The sequence below is a fragment of the Chrysemys picta genome, chromosome 4 (assembly GCF_011386835.1).
Source record: "Chrysemys picta bellii isolate R12L10 chromosome 4, ASM1138683v2, whole genome shotgun sequence".
Lineage (NCBI taxonomy): Eukaryota > Metazoa > Chordata > Testudines > Emydidae > Chrysemys > Chrysemys picta.
In genome coordinates, this window is record NC_088794.1 from 71,721,826 (window position 1) to 71,743,269 (window position 21,444).

Consider the following 21,444-nt stretch of genomic DNA (forward strand, 5'->3'; position numbering starts at 1 on the left):
GCATTCTTTAAGACATTTCTAATGCCACCAATGCATTTCTGGTGTGCACCTTGTACTCTTGGCAGGAGGAACTGACTTCCAAGTATTTGTAAAGCTCCTCCAGTCCAGCCAAGCTGTATTTGGTGCAATAGTGGGAGGAGGGGGGGGGGAAGTGGCGGGAAGGCACAAAGATGGCTTTGTCACCTTCATATTGACCCGGAGTCTGGGCCCTCTGCCTTGCTTTACATTATGGCCTTAACAGCCAGGCACAAGGAACTTTGCCAACAACCTGGGATCATGGTGGCACAGGAATGTCCCAAGAGTATTACGCTAGAAACTGGCATGAAATTGGTACACTGGCTTTAAGCCACTCGGGGACCCCTGCCTATACAGGAAAAATTCCCAAATGGTTGTGTAAACTGGCTTTTGTGCTACTGGAATGGCCCAGAGGGCTGTAGTGGGGATGAAGTTATGCCCCAGTATTGTGTAGAACTGGAACCTTAAATAGTAGGTTTTTTGTTTTTACATTTTAGCAAAGCTCTGACCTGATATTGTCAACTTTAATTAAACATGTTCATATGGACAGAAAAGTCTGGTAGCTGTACAACCATTTACTGTGATAATTCTAATCTTCATACGCTATGTAGAGTCAGGTGAATCCAAAATTGGATATGAGACTACCAACAAGCAAGTGGGTACTGCAAGAACCAACATTCCATCCTACGAATCTGTACTGTTGCAATGACTTGGTGAGGCTTTTGAGGGCCCTGTGCTTCCACAGGTGCCATCTTTGGCTAACATATAAACCAAAGGTACAGACCACTTTGCTAACAACAAATACCTAGTTCTTATATAGCACTTTCCCATCAGCAGATCTCAAATTGCCTTACAAAGGAGGTCAGTATTACTCCCTCTTTTTACAGATGGTGAAACTGATGTGTGGAGATGAAGTGACTTATCCAAGGTCACCCAGCAGACCAGAGCCATTGTCAGTAATGAAGCCCAGGTCTCAAGTCCCAGTCCACTAGGCCCCATCGCCTCTAGCATTTAAACATACTGTATTGCATTCAAAGTTCATCTCATCTGACTTTGAGGAGTGTGAAAATACATGGTCTACGAACCTAAATCCCCATCCCCTACTAGCTGATATACTCATGACATAGGAGTTTAAATGAGAAGGCATCTGTGTGCTTTTTTCCAGTTGATAAATATTTATGAGGAGGCTTTATTCCAATACATATATACTACAGCTAATCTTCCTTTTCTTTACTCAAGCATCTTTAAAAAGTATTTTGAGAACAGAATACTGCTGCTACGGACTTTCAGCTCTAGAAATCAGCACACTGTTTGAAATGATGCTTATCAAGTTTTGGCAGGCTTAGACTCAAATTCCTTCAAATAGGAGTTTTAATCCAACCAACCAGAAACCACAGGCTTGCAAATGCTTCAGCCATGTTACAGAGAGGCCTAACGTGACACATGTGACAATCAGGGCCGACGAGAGGTGGGGGAAGCCGGTACAAATTACTGGGGCCCGGCAGTCTGGAAGGGGGTCCGGCTTCCCCACCCACTCCTCGGCCCTGTTTAGCCAGTTCGCCCTTGCTGAGGGGCCCGAAAAAAAAATTTCACCGGGCCCGAACCCGCTCTCCGCAGCCCTGGTGACAATACAGTACACGTGATATTAATGCAGGTGCTGCAATAAATAGTCAGAACCTGAAAAAATGTGGGGTTTTTAATTGAACACCAGTAGAGGTATTTACGATACATTTTGCATTTACTGGCACATGAGCAGGCAGCCAAATTCACATTAAGCACCATTTCACGTAACTAACAAATGTCACTCCTTTCTAATGTTTCTCTTTAATGGCTCTTGTACCAGGTCTGTAACACCAGCGGATGGATAAGGACCAAATATTGAGTGTACAAAACAACATCCCTTGTTTTTTCCAACCTTCGTGCAGCTAGATGACAGGTGTGCATGTGCATATGGTCACGCACACCCCTTCCTAGGGACTCCAGTTGTGACTTACTTTTTCTTATTTGAAGGCTACTTTTTAGTCTGTTATCCAACGTGTCCACAGGATTCATATGGGGGTGGCGGGAGGGGGAGAAAGAATTAAGGACACTGCTACTCCGACCACTTGTCAAGCTCTTTGTTTAACAAATGCAGCTAATTTTTCCAGCTGACACTGTCCAGTTTTGTAGACTGCAAGCTACAGGGCAGGGACTGTCTTAGTATTTGAGTCCTGTCCAATGCTGACCACATTTTTAGTTCTAAAAAAAAAAAAAAAAAAAAAAAAAAGTAGTAAAGAGTTTAATTCAGCCCCCAGAAAAAGTGGCACACCTCTACCCCGATATAATGCAACCTGACATAACACGAATTTGGATATAACACAGTAAAGCAGCGCTCCGGAGGAGGAGGGGGCGCGCTGCGCACTCCGGCAGATCAAACCAAGTTCAATAGAATGTGGTTTCACCTATAACGCAGTAAGATTTTTTGGCTCCCGAGGACAGCGTTCTATCGAGGTAGAGGTGTACTTAGACACTGATTAACACCATGTAAGAGCCTGTTCTAAAGACTATTGAAGTCAATGGGAGTCTAACTTCATGCATATTCACACTCCCATTGATTTCAGTGGGACTACTTAAGTACTCTTCTGAATCAGGCCCCAAATTCCTATATAGATTAGAACAGCGGTTCTCAAACTGTGGGTCAGGACCCTAAAGTGGGTCGTAATGCCGTTTTAAATAGATCATCAGGGCTGGCTTAGACTTGCTGGAGCCCAGGGCTGAAGCTGAAGCCCAAGCCCCGCTGCCTGAGGCTCGAGCCCTTGAGCTTCAGCCCTGGGTGGTGGGGTTCAGGTTACAGATTTCAGAAGTAGAATCTTCCTAATCCATAAGGAAGAGGATTATCACAATACTGAATATGATGCAGTGTTCACAAATGTGGTAGCGTCAAATATATATACTGTGTTTGAGAGGGAATGCAGTGAAGGAACAGGAGACATTCGCATGGCAGATTAAGATGTAGATACATCAAGATAACAGAGGCAACTCTAGCCATCTGTTTAAGTCTTCAGAGGTACATTGTTTACCCCAAACATACCCTCCATTTTAGTGAAAATCTGAGAGTCCTTGCTGTCATCACAATCAAGAATTGTGAAACCCTTAAAAGCAGATTTATTTAAATAAATAATTAAGCCTAGAGCTAGCTGAATGCTTACAGCACTTTGATTTCTACCCATGTCTACCTGTGAATGAGACACAAAATAAATTCTTTGCTAAAACCCATCATGGATTAGGCAACTTAGTACAGTAGGATATCGTGGAAACACTTTTTCCTTAATGCAATTCCTCTTTTAGTGGCAAGGTCTGGAAAAAAAAGCTGCCCACACCAGAGCATGCCATTATCAGCATTGATATACAATAGCATCAAGAGATATCTAAGCATCGCATCCTGTCAGCAATCCGTGGGAGTCACAACTTAAGAAAATGGCATAGTACTGAATGCCACAAGCACAGGGCCAATTTCATCTCTTCCCTCAGAAATAATGGTAAAAGGGATCTCTGAAGGAAATTTAAGTGAAGATCCCCCTTACTGAGTTCCCTCATCATTGGAGAGTAGGGGTTTCCCCTACGGAAAATATATTGTAAGCCCCACCCATACAAACCTGTTGATTCCCAGAGACCTGAGGAGCTCTGGGGGGGAAAAAAATCACAAGAGGTCCCAAGTGTCTATGGTGGCTTGGTGCTGGTGGTTCTCTCATCAGGTTCATTGGCTCTCAGCAGAGAAAGACTACCTGTGACCTACTTTGGGAGACTTGGCTTGAGGGAAAAGTGCTGCAGAAAAAAAGGTAATACAGCCTTAGGTTGCATTATCCTTCCTGACCAAATTCTGCAAGGGCCAGGGAGAGGATGGTGGAGATGGTGCTGCTCTGCATATAAGTCTTGGGGGTGGGGGTGGGGAAAGGGATAAGGCAGGCCTCTGTTTTCCCTTACTCCAGTGTAAATCTGCAGCCTCTCCAGTGAGTTACTTCAAAGTTAAACCAGTGAAACCTTGAGCAGCCTTTGGTGGATAAAAGAAGTACCACATATCTGTAATAACCTTGGTTTAATCACAGATTTCTGCAACATCCCATATATGCTTCTAGCCATTATGATATCCCTTTGTAAGAAGCTAGAACGCAAATTATATTTATATCTCCCTATTGTATATATAGTTTCTCTTCTCACAGCCCTTGCTGTATATTTTCATCTGCATACAGCAACCTACTCTATGTTTTACAGTGTAACAAGATGCATGTTACAACAAGGATGTTTATAAATACCAAAGACACATTATTACCGGTTTTACAGAGACTCAAAGGTTTAATGTACAACTGTAGTTTGTTTGAATTTATAGGCTACATTAGGAAGCGCCGATCCAGTACTCTAGGTGACTTGAGCATAGGATAAAAATGCAATCATAATAAACCCAGCCTCCCCCAAACTAGAAGATAGCCTGCCAAAGAGAAAAAAGTTAGCCACCCAGGCCCTAAAAATACTCCCCCCGCCCCCCAAATGTTCCCATTGTGGCCCTTCCTTCCCAAAAAGGCCTTGAAAAATGGGCTGTGCAGCATGCCCTGAAAATAATCATTATCTCAGAGGCTCTCTTCCCCACCCTTCCCTCCTTTGCAGGAATATCAAACCACGTGAGGGACATCAGGGATATCAAACAGATTTCAAGGCAGAGACACAGACAGTTGGTGTCTAGCTGCCCAATATGAATTGCACTAGCGATCTAAATCTTGAGGAATTTAATATTATGGTCTATATGTTATAGTATAGGACTATTCGCTTGCAGCCAGAGGCTATCCATTTGCATGATAATCGCAGTACTCTTCCAAAGAGGTGCAAAGGAAATCAACACAGTAATGGAGTTACATGTAACATCTGAGAGTCACACTTGGAGATTTTTTTCATTTAACAAAAAGATTTTTCTTTCTACTGTCTATTTAGGTCAACATTGGAATAGAAAAGGAAACAAAAAGCTGGCAGACAATAGGAAACAATAATTAGGGTTCAGTTCTGTAATCCTTACTTACACAAGGAGTCCCATTGGACTTAAGTTGGACTGCTTGCATGAGTAAGGGCTGCAGGACAGGATCAGGCTCTTAAATTGTGCATCAGGGAGCATATTTTTTTAAATGGCACAGCAAACATTTTACTGCACACCAAACAAGGGTGCACTGAACTGGGAAAATATTTTGTATTTCTCTTCAAAAGGTGGCTATAATCAACACAAGCTTCACTGACATGAGAGGAAGGATGGGAGAGATGTTTCATTACTGGGAAGTGACACGCTCACATGACACACACACATGCATCCAATAATATTGCAAACTGATAAGTGGGGAGAAACCTTTACGGCTTTTAGGCCAAGAACAAATAATTTGTTATGAGGGTAATATTCCATACTTTATAACACAAACTTTGTACTCAACTAGCCGTGCTTTCTTTAATCACTAGATGTGTTTATATACATAATTCTTATTTCGTAGTTTCTCTCTTTTTCCTAGCCTATGCTTTTGTTCCCAATACCTGGAAGTGGCAGGTTGCTAGGGCCTGATCCAGGAAACCCTTATTTACACAAGTGACTAACCACAGGATGTGCCAGATTAGACCCTTAATGGGGGACAATCATGGTCAGTACCTCAGAAAGAAGTGAAGTGAACCGAACTCTAACCTTATAGCAGTCTGAAGCAGGAGTGAGGTAGTAAGTTTAAACACTCAGTTAAAGTGTATAATCCTCTGCAGTGAGGAAACCGTCTGCAGTCTGCAAAGGCACAACGCAAGATGAACAACCTGAAGGGTGCCAGGGTGGATTACACACAGCATCTTGTTGTTCATAGGAAGCGGGGTGGGGGGAGGGAAATCAAGATATAGGAGCCTTAAAAAAAAAATAGAAACCACACACCACCACCACCTCTGGAGAAACAAACAATGAATGTTATGTCTCAGTTCTAATTAAAAGCACATTAAAAATCAGAAACAGCTGCACCTCTGATTCCAATCATAGACCTTTCATTTCACTATTTAGCCCTAGTCTACCTAAAATTTAGATCACTCAGGAGTGTGAATTTTTCATACCCATGAGTGATGATGTTAAACCAACCTAGCCTCTAGATACTCCCAGGAGAATTCCGTGCCACTGCACGTTCAGAATTCATGCGCCTCCCCCCGCCCGGTTCCCCCCACCCCCCCAAGAGAAAATACATTCTGCTGGGGAGACACTGCACTTACACCCACCAGGGGCTACTGAGGCACCAAAACAGAAGGCAAGTGGGGTAGGATAGGAGCAGGAAGCTGAGGAGAGGGGAAAGGGAGGAGGAGAGGGTGCATTCCTCACAGCATGCTGCCTGTGGGGCCAGGTCAAGAGGCACAGGATGCGGCGGGGGGGGGGGTGGACAGAGCAGGGCAACGGGGGCTACTGAGGGGTCACAGACGAGGATTCAGAAGGGCTAGTGGGGTGATAGACTGGGGGACTGGAGTGGGGGTTGAATGGGACCAGGGGTATAGGGCCACATGGGGGTGGGATGGAGATTTGCTTGACTGAATGGGAAGCTAGGGGTCAACCAAGGTCTGCATAGGAGAGACTCCCCCAACTCCCTAACAATCCATCCCCATCCCAAAATAACCTGTGCCATACTTCTCCCACCCACGCAACAACCCTCCAGGTTCCCTCCCAGCAATTACTTCCCTCTTCCTCAGCTCCTCCATTACCCTTGACTCCCCCAAAGCTTTGCACTGCTTCTGAGGGGTGCAGGAAATCCATTTCTGTATTGTAGTTTAAATGAATTACTCAAAAGTTCTGTATTAATATGCCTAGTAAAGAATTGATTTGTCCAGAAACAAACCCCACACCATTTCCTGAATCTTTTTTTGTTGGCCATATTGTTACAGACAGACATACTGGCCAACAGGTATTCTGAAATAAATTCAAATCAATTGAAGTAATTTTGTTAGTTTGACAAATAAAATATGCAGAATTTTAAAATATTATGCACAGAATTTTTAACTTTTTTGGTGCACAATTCCCCCAGGAGTATCCAGCACAGAAAAGGCTAGGTCAATGGGCCTATCAACCACATGCAGAGGTGGGCTACCTACAGGAATGTAAAACCCCCTTCTCTGTTGATATAGGAAGCTACATCTGTGCTGCTGTAGCACCCATAGCATAGACATGCCCTGAAAAACTCACTTTCAATCATAGAATATCAGGGTTGGAATGGACCTCAGGAGGTCATCTAGTCCAACCCCCTGCTCAAAGCAGGAGCAATCCCCAGATTTTTACCCCAGTTCCCTAAATGGCCCCCTCAAGGATTGAACTCACAACCTTGGGTTTAGCAGGCCAATGCTCAAACCATTGAGCTATCCCTCCCCTCAAAGGCAAGCAAAGGAAATGGTATTTTACACAAAGTATCGCTTGCCACAGGCTGAATCTCACAGAATCAGATAGCCTGGCTGGATTTTGAGATGGGCTAGATAACGGTGTGACTATTAATATTCATAAATGTGCAAGATAAAATAAGGATATTCTTCCCCACATACAACACAACTGGCTGGATACATTATGTTGTTGGCTGTTTTTTCTGCCCACCACCATCACCATCTTCCTCTGAAGTATCAGATATTGATCAAGGCCACAGGCAGTATACCAGACCAGAGGACCATCAGTCAGATCTGCTATAGCAAATCTACAATACAGTCTTAATCTTCCAAAAGGAGAGAAGGAAATCCAGCTGCTTACACATTATACAGACAAACATTCATGAGCAGAAGAGTTCTCATGGTAGAAACTGATTTAGAGGCTGATCGCATGAGATGCTTAACAACCTCAGTTCCATGACATCATAGTGCTAACGCATCCTCAGGACCAGTACCATTCATGCCTAAATTATTTCTTTCATTTTGTACAGTTTCACTTAAAGCTGCATTTGTATCTCTGCACTGTGTCAGTTTCTTCCCAAGAGATACATTTCCAGTGGCATGCTAAGGTTTTTGGAATCAAACCACTGGGAGAATTCCCGCCCCCCCGTTTCTTCTGATTAAAATCAGTCTAGTCTGAGAGCATATCACAATTTCTCCCCTGTGCCCTGGACTTCAGTAAAGATAAAAGATCCACAACTGGACACTCTGCTAAAATTGTGCATTAAGTCACATTAAATAAAAGATACTACAGATACTTACATGAAGCTATTTAGAGTACTACAGCATGTAATGTCATGTTTCATGCTTGTTTTATTATTTCTTTAGTACTTAACTACAGTAATTAGCCTTTGTTTATTAATTCCTCTCTTTCTCTGCAAAACTCTTTAGTGTCTTCTGATGTAGGCTTTGAACCACCAGCATATGCAGATTACTGTTGACCTGGCTATTAATCTTACCCTTATTCTTTTGACTTTTCAAAAGTGACTTAGGAGCACACATCTCACTGTAATCAGTGGGAGGTCACTTGGGTGCTTTTGAAAATCCTAACCTAAAACTCTAGATCATCTCCTTGGTAAGGGAAAGAATTTCTGGATATTGAACCCCTTTTCTGATATCCTGAGAGGTAGAAGTAAGCTGCTCATAAAAGTTTGAATATTAAGCTTCCACTTTGATGCAGGAGCATCAAAGTAATCTTAAGAGACACTGTTATACATGCCTTATTCACTTAAAAGCAACAGAATGTATAAGTAACAATCAAGCTGACCAAGTCTGAATTTGAGAAAGAAAAAGAAAGCAGAACACAAAAAGCTCCTTTTACTTTATAGGTAATTATTGTAATAAAAAAATATTGAACTGAGAGCATTCCATTCTGACTTCAGCATAGACAAGATTGAACAATGTACTTCTCAAGTGCATCAAATCCTACTTTAACTGCTTTTAACATGCAAGGCCTGATCCTCTATTGGTATAAACTGGCATAGTCAGTATCCATTAAAGATATGAGATTATATACCAGGTGAGGATCCAGCCTATTCTTTTCTAAAGCAAAAACACAAAATGTTGAAATTGGTCAACTGCTATAACAGAAACATGGCATCTTATCATTCACAATACATAAGTGTTATATTTGCAAATATAACATTGTATATGAGATTTAAACATGGATTTTTGCATCCAAGAAAAATTATACAAGGTTAAAGCCTGACCCTAACTCATCATAGTTGTCTTCTCTCACCCAATCAAAGGTTGCATGACTGGATCCTTAATAAAACAGAAACCCTGTTTTACAGGCTACTGAGATTACTTTCCAAAATTGCCAGAACAGATTTCTAAACATACACTTCTGCACCACTGAGTGAATGTGTTTTGCTACTTATTTTACTAGGACAGAAACAGGCCAAAGCAGAGGATAAATGTGCATATCTTGATTAAACAGCCTCTAGAACCCAGGTTGTGTATGCGTGCTCATAGGTTATTAGAAAGCCAACCTGTATCTTGCTGGATTGATTTCTATCTGGTTCATTTTCCAGTAGAACCACAATAAGACAGTGTCCTTACACTAGCACACCACACGACAGCTTTCTACTTTTGCATAAAAGCAACTCTTGTTGCACTCTAGAAGTGGCTACACTTCAGTGCTTGCACACTGGCTCAGCTTTGCAGTATTTGCAAAGTAATTTAAGATCTCAGAATAAAAAAAAATCCATTGTGTAAACCTGACATTCAGCCATCCACCCAACAGATCTAACCACACCTTAAAGCACTCAAGCTATAAATTAATACTTGTGGGAGTATTTATGCTCATGAAACTAGCTTTAATTGATGGTAAGGTAGTGGTCATGTACCACAGATTTGCTTGATAATACAGACGTAACAACCCAGGGTGTGAAAAAAATGCATAAAAACCCCATACCATATGAAACCAGCCATGCATATCACGAAGAATGTTTAAGAAGAAGAACTGGGAGGAAAGCTATGCATCAAATCCATCACATTATAATGAAATATTTCAAGCCTGCTTTTAATGTAGACTTAAACTGATTAAGGGCTTGTTTACCCCTGCAGTTCTTACATATTCATTCAGTCAAAAGTAAGGATGAGAAGGAAAATTTTCTTGTAAGTAAAATAACTAAATGAGTCTGGGTTTTTATCAGACAATGTGCTTTAGCAAAGTAAGCAACTGATTTCTGAGTCAAATTGGAGCATACATACAAGTAGGGAAAAATCTTCAATTTATTTTTCAAGTCTGAATTAAATTGATGATTGGCGATAAAGTTAAATCAGTTTTAATCATTGAATCAAAGTCCATTTATTCAAAGATAGGAGAATGGTAAAAGTTTCAGAGAAACCACTCCTTTGTCACCACTGCCAGGTATACTGAAAACCCAGACTTGTTTACAATATTCCATATCTGTCAGAACAAAAAGCTACTAAATCTGAATGAGAACTCGGGAAAGGGAGAAAATCAATCCAAGAGACATTCCCCTTCACTGGTCAATAGTTGTGTGTCACGGAAAATTTACGCCTTCCATCTGTACAGGTTAAAATGGATAATTATTGAACTGAACAATATTTACCTAACTAGATTAAAAATTGCTCCGGAGCACTTGCTCTCTAGTGATTTCTCCACAGCACCTTCTTCAGAAAAAATCAACTCTGAATTTACTAATGATAGCTAAATGGACATCTGTAACTGGTATCAAACCAATAACCTGAAAACAAACTTCAAAACAGGGCCCAGTGTAAAGCATTTGTTTTGGTCATAAAGAGGACCAAATCCTGCTCACTACTCACACAAATAGTTCCACTGGCTCATGAGTAAATATAGGTTTTTAAAGCTGATCCACTTTTACCCTTAATTTAAGAGTTAGATTGCTAAATCCCATGTAATTCTCACTAAAGCCAATGAAACTGTTGTGGCTAAATCCAGTGTGACTCTGAACGTTATTAGCGTCAATCCCATTGTAATTTTGTCTGGGAAGCTAGTAAATTGACAACTGAAAAGAACCTGCTCCCATCAAATTGAATGGGGACTAGGACAGCACCTGGATTTTTATCACTTTTGGAAGATTAATTCAAAACAAAAAACAAACAGAAGACGGGAAACTGAGAATTGGAGTAAGCACTCTAATAAAATTAGATGCCCAGTAATTTGGCTACAAAAAAAGAAAGCAGAAAGGAAATAAATTCAAGCCTAGTCTTCAGTGTTCCTTATTTTGCTTGTGCAATATAGGTCATCCAAAAGAACTTATAAACACATACACATTGATATGTTTCCCATTGTTGTCTGAAGAATGCTAAAAAGGATGTCATCCTTTAGTGCTGATAAAAATTCAGAGTTTCAAAGACAGGAGAGTATTCGATTTTCCTGATTTAAAATGAGTTTGGCTTTATTTTTTCCTATTCCTGCCTGATTTTAATGATCAAATCTGTACTGTACAAGTCTAATTTTCAATGCTCCTTGATCATATGCACAATATTCTAAGCCTCATTTTCAAGGATTCTGGATTTACCATACATGAGAAATTGCATGGGAGAATATTTTTATTCACATCCACAACAGAAAGATTCCAGATTCTCTCTCAGTAAACATAAATCTGAGCAAAGTTTTTGCAAGTAACCTTTCCCTAGAAAATTCAATAGGAAATGAAATTTAATACTCTATTAAGACTTGTTTTGCAAACAGAAGTGAGAGAGAGAGAGAGAGAGAGAGATCACCCAAGCGTGAAGAGTCATTAAAATGGATCTTACATATATCATTATAAATTTAATAATCTCCATGAAGGCTAGCGTTCAAGTTAAAATGGATGTCAGCTAAGCATGACCAATTGATGTTATCCCAGCTGCCACTGAGCCTCACTTGGGGTTACATTATATTTTCAGAAGCCCCATATTACATGTGCACCAAACACCCAGCACCAAGAACAGATGGGAGATGTAGGCTTCTATACCTATCAGCGAAGATAGACAATCATAACTGCTTATTAATTTTGATGTAACAGAACAATTAGAATATACCTTTGTGTCATAGGTCCCAAATGTTTCCCCATTAGGGCTTGTATATAGCACTGATGTACATTTCAAAAAATATTAACAGCCTCCTAGAAACGAAGTCAAGAGAGGGATTTTCTTTCAACCCTTATTGATTTATCTCAGTCCCAGAATGCTTCCTTGAAAATAGGAGAGGGAGGATCTTGTCAGCTTTACAGTTAATAGATCGAACTGAGTGCATTAAAATGCATTCAGGGCTTCTTCTGGGTTCCTTAAATGTGTTATTTCTGGCTAACAAAAGAGATGCATTTTTATCTAGTTTCTGAATGCTCCTTGGCCTGGCTTGTTTTCTAAAAACAAATCACTTTTATTCTTTGACAGACCCAGTAAAATAATATACCGGCTCCTCCCCAAATCAGTTGGCCTTGCTGAAATGGTAAAAAAGTTGGTCAGTTTTCAGCTCTCATATTTCAGCATAAATAAAAAAAAAAAAAAAGTCATGTTAAAGCAATGCTGAAAGAGCTCCCCACAGAAACCAGAATACGTAATATTTTCTTTCACCAACCAAATCCTCATTAGAAAATATAAAATGATTTATACAGCAGACTTGTCAAGTTTAACAATTTGTTTAACTTCTTGTTGTCTTCACACAACAACTTGAAACCCCCAGTTGCTCCCAGACTATCAGTTTGCCAGAGATGGTGGTTGTGTTTAGGTGTATTTAATATGCAGTAGCTATTCAAATTATTAAATAATGCCATGCTACCTTAACACACATTTCAAGAAACACTGTAGTATGAGCTAGAGAACTGCTGGTCAACATTAGTTACATATTGTTGTGGTGTTTTTCATCAAAATGATGTCTGTTGACTGAAATCTATTGTGCATTATAAAATGCATGTTGGTCTCAGAATGACAGGCAGGGAACAGTATAATAATCTTCAGAATCTTTTAGTTCAGTGGCCAAAATCACAAGAAAGCCTGAAGAGTTATAGCCATTTAAAAGGTAAATTGTAAAAGTAAAAAAAAAAAAACAAATACAATAAATCAGCCTGACTTTATAAAGCAGGTGTCACCATATCTCATTTATACTATCAACCACTCCAGGATAGCAGTCTCTTAATAAAAAGCTCCCCCAACTCCTTTATCCATGAATAAGGGAAGATGGGATACAATGAATGAAATAAAGACCTGAGGATCTTTTTCAGCCCTTTACTCCCCATGCAGCAACAAGTCCAGAAAAGCCAGAACTATTTTATACTCTGAGCTTGCCCACAGCTGGCTAAACAATGGAAAACAGTAACAATGGATACAAAAATTATAAATTGCACTTGAGCTCCCTGAATCATGCCCAGCAATTTAAGCACAAAATGCCACTGGTGAAGTCTTGTCACCTACCCTTTTTTGATCTTCCAGTCCATGCGTCACAGGTTTTCTTTTCTGATGTTGACTAGATTCAGATCCAGGTTCCATTTCCCAGTTAGAAATATTCCTTGAGTCTCCTTAAGTGTTCCCTCAAAATCCACAGTATGAACAAATACCAATGAAAAAACAAGAGAATTCCTTCAAATCTCTTCCCCGTTTCTTATCCTTTCAAAAATTTTGTTAGCCATCACTGCTTATTATCTTAACAAGCAGGCATTCTGAGAACCTAAACATCCTATTTTAGCTCAGATGTAGAATTCCATTTATGTGCCTCATAGAGGGATGGCAGAGCTGAATCCATATCCAGTAGTTTGTGCCACATTATTGCTTCATCAGCACCCTTTTCATTGCATTTTTAGCATGGATAATTCATATGTCAATAAAGGTATAAATGTGCATTTAATCCACTGTGTTGATATCATCAGCATCCCTCTCTTGGACCACCTTCCTCCCATAAATCACTGTAAACGCTTCACAATGATAATTGCCTTTTGCAAATCTTGCAGGTGTTAATTACGTCAAATCATCCATGCACAGTTGTCATCTTCTTCCACATAGTCAAACAAATGCCTAAAAGAAGAAATCATATTTTACCCATGCGATAAACATATAGCTCCTGATGTTCTTCAGTCACACCAGGAGCTGCAAAGTCAAAATTGAGGTGTAATCATAGTATTTTGTACATACGTAACCACTTCATCTGAGCATCTCAAAGTTCTTTACAAACATTAATGGCTATTTAATGCCTTTGGGGCTTGTTGTATTAAGAACCACTAGGTGTCTACAGTATTCCTAAGGTGCCTGTCATAGTAGGTACTTGACCTACTGAGGACTAGAAAAACTAACTCTAGGCCAAATCCTTCATACTCTTACTACTGGACCTAAAGCCAGATTCATTAGTGGCCTATGGTTCTTTGCACAGAGAGCCTCTTCACCAGGTTCAACAACAATTTTGTGACATCCCCACAAAAGCTCATGAGTAAGAATATATGGGAGGAGGGGGAGGGGGGAGGGAGAGAGGACAGGTGAGAGGAAGAAACAGGCGGATCAAAAGTAGAAAGGAGTGTGGCAGGGGTGATTCTGTGGGAGTGGGGAAGGATGAAGGCACAAGACAATGACAGTAGGGTAGTGTAAGTTACAGGGGACTGAATGCTCACCTCTGAAAACAGAAAGCCTCATTTCTGTCCCTGTACCATTAGGATCGGTGCATGCATGAAGTGTCCAGCTAAATCAGTAGGCCACTCATACCAGTGAGAACTATATTTGGTAATAAGTGTTTGTAGGCTCATGCCCTATCTCACAAAAATATATCTGTGTGGCTCACTGACATCACCAGTTTGTATCCATCCCAAGAAAATCTTGAGTGAGAGCAATAACCAGCTAATAGCTGTTCAGTGGTCTGAATATGAACTTGAAATGAATTTGGTGCTGTCAATCCAGTTCCAAGTGGAAGAGCATCCACATCATACAGACCTACACCGCAAACAGAACTCCTTGGCAGTCTCAATACATATATCAAGGACCGAACCTAGATTGGTGAACTGCCCTTAGAGCCCTAGAGGTGATCCCTGCCCATAAAGCACAAAAGGCATTCTGGTGAAGCTAACACTGCTGCTGTCCATTCCATACCTTCCTGGGAATAACAGAGGATTTGGTTCTCCTTCACATAAACCATTACAAAAATATCCCTGCCCCAAATGTGGTAAGCCACAGACTAGTGATTAAAGGGAATTTTATAAAACACAGAATGGAAGGAATTTTCAGTAGCTAATAGGTGATGCCAATCACTAGACTAGCAATTGAGCCACCAAAAAACACAAATGGACTCAAACTTACAGTAATTTCAGGAGAAAGGCCAGTCTCAGGAAGAAATGCTTTGTTCATATACTACTTCTACAACCTCAAGGTGGCACTAGCATGAACTCCAGTCATTATAATTGCTGTGATGAAGAAAGAGGAAGAGTCTCCCTTTGCCTTGGAAAAAGAACAGGAGTACTTGTGGCACCTTAGAGACTAACAAATTTATTAGAGCATAAGCTTTTGTGGACTACAGCCCACTTCTTCGGGAATGGCTGAGCCATTACAAACATTGAATCTATCTCCCCTTGTAAGTATTCTCACACTTCTTATCAAACTGTCTGTACTGGGCTAGCTTGATTATCATTTCAAAAGTTTTTTTTCCTCTTACTTAATTGGCCTCTCAGAGTTGGTAAGACAACTCCCACCTGTTTATGCTCTCTGTATGTGTGTATATATATCTCCTCAATATTTATTCCACTCTAGATGCATCCGAAGAAGTGGGCTGTAGTCCACGAAAGCTTATGCTCTAATAAATTTGTTAGTCTCTAAGGTGCCACAAGTACTCCTGTTCCTTTTGCGGATACAGACTAACACGGCTGCTACTCTGAAACCTTTGCCTTGGAGAAACCATAATATTAAGTCCTAGGAAAATGTTTGTTAATAAATGTACAAGGTACCGGTATGATTTTTATTTTTAAAATTTCAAACTAGAAGCCTGCTGGGATATTATGGTCCAATAGACCATAACTCTCTGGACTCTGTGGTATAGTATCTGACCCTGAGTGGTGCTGATCACCCATAACTTCCTTATACTTCAGTGGAAGTTTTAGTACTGACCACCTCTCAGGATGAGGCCTCTATTTAAGCACATAAAAGAACAGCCTATATAATTACTTTGAGAGAGAAACTATTCACAGTCTGAAGTCTCTTAATAGTTTAGCACCTCAGCTAATTTTAAAGTATTTTTTGTACAGTAAAATCAAGTGATAGTAACAGACATATCACTTCCCAGGTTAAATTTTTAAGTAGGGCCAGGATCTGCTGAGGTTTCCATAAGGTGGGAACTAGAGGGAGTGCATTTATTAAATCTGGTCTATAATATGACAAAAGGCTGAACCCTGCTTCCATTTAAGTCAATGGGAGTTTTACTATTCACTTCAGCTAAGGAGGAGATGATATTTATTCGTGTTGGTTGGGAGCCCCAGTCATTGTGTTAGGCACTGTACAAATTCATAACAAGCGATAAAATCCTAAGTTATTGAGGAGCAAGGATTCCCGAAAAAAATCAATAATTCTCGATTTTGTGTACTACAAAATCATATTAAATAGACTTGTCTTTCTCAAATTTGGTAAGAATTTGACTTCTGGGTTGAAACCGCAGCCTACTGCAAAGTTTCATCCCTAAATGTATTTGAACATCTGCGTTGTAAAGCCTCTGGATTCAGGTAATGGTGTTTTGTCGGTTGGCTGGTTTTTCTAACTGAATTAGTACTCACAAAAGGTGCAAAATTGTCTTCCTAGAGAGTAAAGGCCCCCTGCCCCATTGATCCAAAGAAAAACCAATAGCACAAGCAATGCAAGTGAAACCTCAGATACTCACTGCACTAATGTTCCTCCACACTATTTTGAAGGAACCACCTCTAGGCATGAGTGATTAGCTCACTTTCTATAGCCCATTCAGCCATTGCCCTCTGTTGAGATTGCACACAGAAGAGTGCCTATTAATGCACTTGTGTTGATGCCTTTATACTCAATCACAAGGAAATCATCTGAGATCACCACTCATTTCATATAGAGGTAGTGAGGGGTTTCTAACTTCAGCTCTGAGCTGCAGATTCTTCCTGATCTGTGGCAGCACTCCTATTGTTATCAATGGGAATTGTGCATGTAATTAAAAGCCTGTACATCACCTTTAATCTCAACAATAGCAGCACACATGAGAAATACTTTTACAAATATCCTTAAATAACAGCGCTGGAAACTTTTCTTCCTCCAAAGATTTCACTGTGATGTGGCACATGAGACTGCATCAGTCACATCATATTATGCCATGCTGCGAGAGCATGACATAACCAGTGCAAGTAAGGACAATGTCTCTGTGCATGAAAGGTCCTCTGAACCATAAAAAGCACAGTCTCTCAAAAATTCTTTGTACTCCAATTTTTAGTTTTTAACCATCTCAGCACCAGCTCAGGAGGAATCCACGGGACCACATTCCAATTTCATTGCCATTCATATTTCCTGTGGACATATAGTGAACGCCCCCTTAAGGTCATGTTTCCAACCCTTTGTGCTGATGTTAATTTGCATCCAGCTGCACTAAAAAAAAAAAAAGCTTGTTACGACTGTTTTCCTTTAAAACAATTTTAATGCAAGAGAATAGAAATCCTGGTGCTTGAAGATTTGAACAAGAGGGTTCACTAGCCAAAACATTTCAAGTAATTGGTGGTTCAGTTTCACTTCCCCCTTCCCTCCCAACAAAAACTAAGGAGGTTTCCTCTCTCCTTTCACAACCCAAAGGCTAATCCCGAAGCTGTAAAATGTTAATTTAGCTGGTAGTGTAAAAACAGAACAAATAAATATATTTTAAACCAGAGTCTATTATGATGAAGTGGAGTTAATTTTTGGTTACTGAAAAAACATGAATGTGAGACATAACAGAACAGTCAATAATTTTAAAGCTAATATAGTGCCACATCGCTGAAGATCACTATTAAATAACACTCAGAAGCCTCAGTTAGCATTGGGGCCCCATTGTGCTATGTGCTGTAAACAGATACAGAGACATGACCGCTACTTTTAAGAGTTTACAACCTAAACCCCCAGTCCTGCAAAGATTTACCCATAAGCTTAATTTTAAGCATTTTGATGAGCCCCCAAATGAACTTCAGTGAGACTAAATCTTTGCAAGATTGGAATCTAGAGGCCCCAGTCCTGCAACTGGATCTGTGCAGGTGGGCCACTGTGCTCCTGCACAGCCTACTGACTTCAGTGGGGCTGCACACAGGCACAGGAGGTCATACCTGAGGATACAGTTGCAAATTCAGGGCCTACAAACAAATAATAGCCAAACAATAGGTTAATAATTGTTTCACCTAAGCAAAACACAAACATTCCCCTTTACTTAAAAACAAATAACCTTACAAGTTACAGAACCTTACAATGCCCAAACAAACCCCAATTCCTTTGTAAAAAGAAAAATATAGCCATGGGCTGCCATCCTAAAGTAGCTTTCCAGAAAAAGAAAAAAGTAGGAAATTGCTCTTGGTCATTCATATACCATAAAATAAAGGGGGAAATCTTTTGTTTGTATTGGGATGCTTCTCTCCAGCAGGTATTGTTTTCTGATGGCACAGACATCAACACTGCATAATCTTAACAAAACAAAAATATAATTCTTGAGTGCAAAACCATTCTAAATAGGAAAAGAGAACCTCTCTCTTTGTCAATTAGTGAATTGCTATCCTAGCAAGACTATCCAAGCCATATGTTCCTTTGAACACTCTCTTTACAAAATAAATACTCAACAGCAACTGAACCCTCCTCCCCAAGGAAAAAAAAAAATCTAGATTTTTTAACTGCTTTCTTTTAAGGTGCTGTCTTTGCAAATGTGCAACTAGTAAAGAAAATAACAGCAACAACAGCACAGGAATGGCTACAAATCAGAAATTAAAAAGTCAGACCTGTTTAATCTTCCAGCAGAAGTTAAAGCTTCAGAAGCATTAATACATCCAGCCTTTCAAATGATCTAATTAACTCATTACTAATATAGCATTTGTAATTAGTCTTCTTGCGCCAACAGAGGAAAGCAAAGAGGAGCTGCTCACCCCACCTTTGGCTTTGAGCAAAAGGAAGGAAAGGCAAGGGGAATCCAAGAAATGACTGATCTGCCAAGTGCCTGAGATGAAGATGCAGCCAGGCTGCTACTGTTCTGCTCTCAGTTCAGCAGCTCCTGATCTACAGCGCATAAGACCCTCTCCTCACCCGCTGCACCGGCTGGCTGGGGAATCAGCTGCAGCCACCTGCTCTCCGCGGAGCCTCTGTCCGTGCACTCAGGCTGAGTGGCTGCTGTTGCCCTTTTCATTCAGGGATCAGCCCCAGCTGCTGGCAGCGAGGGGCGGTGTCTTCCCCCTTCCGAGTCGGTCATTTGGACCTACCTAGACCCCTTCGCGTAGTAGGTCCCCCTAGTTCCTCCTATGCAAGGGGCCGGGAGGAACACACCCTATTCATGGAGTGAAGAAGGGGGGCTCTCCCTATAACCTTTTCCTCTGCAAGGGGCAGATTTCCCACTGCACCTCCTTACAGCAGGCCTGGGGGGTCCCCTCTGATCTGTGTGGGAGGGGTATCAGGGAATCTGTCGGGGCAGATTTCCCCTTTGCACCTTCTAGTGGGGGGCAGCTGGTGGAAGAAGTAATTTCCCCTGTGATCTTTATGAGAGGGACAGCTGGGGGGTCCCTTTGATTCACCTTTGGTCCCTTTCGCGGGGTACTAAGAGAAGGGCAGGGATTTCCTCCCTGCTCCTTTTCTTGGAGAAAGCGTAGGGGGGGGGGGGAGGGGGGGGCGACAGGCGGGTTAGATTTCCCCTGAGCTGTGCATCTTCTGGCAAGAGAAACACCTCCCCTCTCCCGCCCGGGGCTCTCCCCAGCCCTCCCCAAAAAACTTTCGCATCCTTCTCCAAGGCAGGGAGACGCCCCGCGTGCCTCGGGAGGGGGGGGCGATACCTGTCCCAATGGGTACCTGCTCCTCCGGAGAAGCCGCCCACACCGCTTTCTGCTCCTCGCGGGGGGACGTAGCCCCCGGCGGGGACGGGCAAGGGAGAGATGGGGGCTGCTGCGGCGGGAGCCCGGCTCGGGGGCTGCTCGCCACTCGCTGGTGCTGCTACTCACTCGCGTTGCCTTAGCAACCGCCTCCCTCCCTTGCCAGCCAACCCCAGGGTGTTCACGTGGGGCGCAGCGCCCAATGGACGGGGGGCTTTCCGCACCCCACTGCCTCGCGAGGCACTTTCAAGTCGGGACCGCAGAGGGGCAGCGGGAGAGGAAGGGATGGGGCGGGCTGGGATCGGTGCAGCCGAAGCGTGGGGAAGGGGCTGCTGGGAGGAGGGTCCCGCGCGACGCGGAGAAGCTGCAGCTGAGACTTTCCCTAAGTGGAAAAACCTCCCCCCGCCCCGCCACAGGGCTCCGCAGCCCGCTCCTAAGTTACTGCTGGCCGCGCCGCCGCCCCCAGACCACGCGGGGCCTCCCGATTGCAGGGCAGCAGGAGTGCCTCTCTGTAGGACATGTAAAGAAAGTCAGCACTCTCCCGCAGCATGGGTCTCCCTGTGAGATGAGGGATTTGGAGGGTGGGGGGCGCTCAGTTCAGTTCCTCACCACGAAAATCCACCATCTCCATTAGCCCCTTTGTTAATACCCTCACAGAGAGCCCCCGTGTTAAACAGGCATTAGGACAACTTCCCTCGGACTCCTAGAAAGGCATGTTGGCAATCAGCAGAGAGAAGCTTGCCACCATCCTGCTCATGCCCGGCCTGTTATGTCGATAAACTGAAGCGGACAAATCTCAGGGCTGTCAGTGCAACAGCTTTTGCTAGCACCAGATGGAATTTGGAAAGGGGGCGGGGTGAGGGAGGAGAGAGCCTAAGAGCCTGAAGCTGTTGGTTCAATACCCAAATCTATCACCCACTCACCAACGCTTTAAACTTCATGCCTCACTTTCCCATCTGATCACCTCTCCACATGCTGTTGTAGGACTTTGATTAACCTAAGTGTTACTAAAATGCTGTAGACAGGTGTTGGTCCAGAGCACTCCCTCAAGGGCTGGACTGGTCCTGGAGGGCCACCCAGTCTTCTTTAGTTCTTTGCACTGATTTATAGTCAGGCCAGAATACTCAAAATAAGATATTCTTTTTGTGAGATCTTATTAGTCTTTTCCACATACTGACCTTTAGCCTGGCAGGGTTAACTTTTTTTTTGGTTCAGGAATCCCATACTCCCCTTTGCTGGGTTCTGCTTGTTCAGATAGCTTTCAGTTCCTTAGCACACAGGGTGCTAATTCACAGTAGCTGTAGCCTTAAACTACCTTCTCCCAGGGGGCCCTTTTTTTGGTTTATTATTACACTTACCACTAAATTGGTGTGGGCCTTCTAATAAGGGCTCTCTCACACATTGCAGAGCCAAGACCCTTACATCTTTCTCTCAGGGTTTTTAAAAACAAACAAACAAACAAACAAACAAAAAAACACACCACACACACACCCCAACTTATCCCTTATACTCCTGGTTGAGA

At 42.0% G+C, this 21,444-nt stretch overlaps 1 protein-coding gene across 4 annotated transcripts in view; it reads right to left on the reverse strand.

The window, feature by feature from the left end:
• The window catches only part of NAV2 (neuron navigator 2), a 664,394-nt gene extending 644,318 nt beyond the window's left edge, over window positions 1-20,076 (reverse strand). Inside the window, exons 1-3 of one of the 4 annotated variants that reach the window (XM_065592584.1) lie at window positions 19,903-20,076; window positions 17,076-17,484; window positions 13,339-13,935 (exon numbers count right to left, since the gene is read on the reverse strand). In XM_065592584.1, coding sequence (XP_065448656.1) covers window positions 13,339-13,413 — 75 coding nt within the window. In that variant the 5' untranslated portion in view covers window positions 13,414-13,935; window positions 17,076-17,484; window positions 19,903-20,076. Of the gene's footprint in view, window positions 1-13,338; window positions 13,936-17,075; window positions 17,485-18,997; window positions 19,200-19,902 lie in introns of those variants that run through there. The other 3 variants (XM_065592583.1, XM_065592590.1, XM_065592586.1) reach the window with 3 other exon arrangements.
• Between the last annotated feature and the right edge of the window lie 1,368 nt (window positions 20,077-21,444).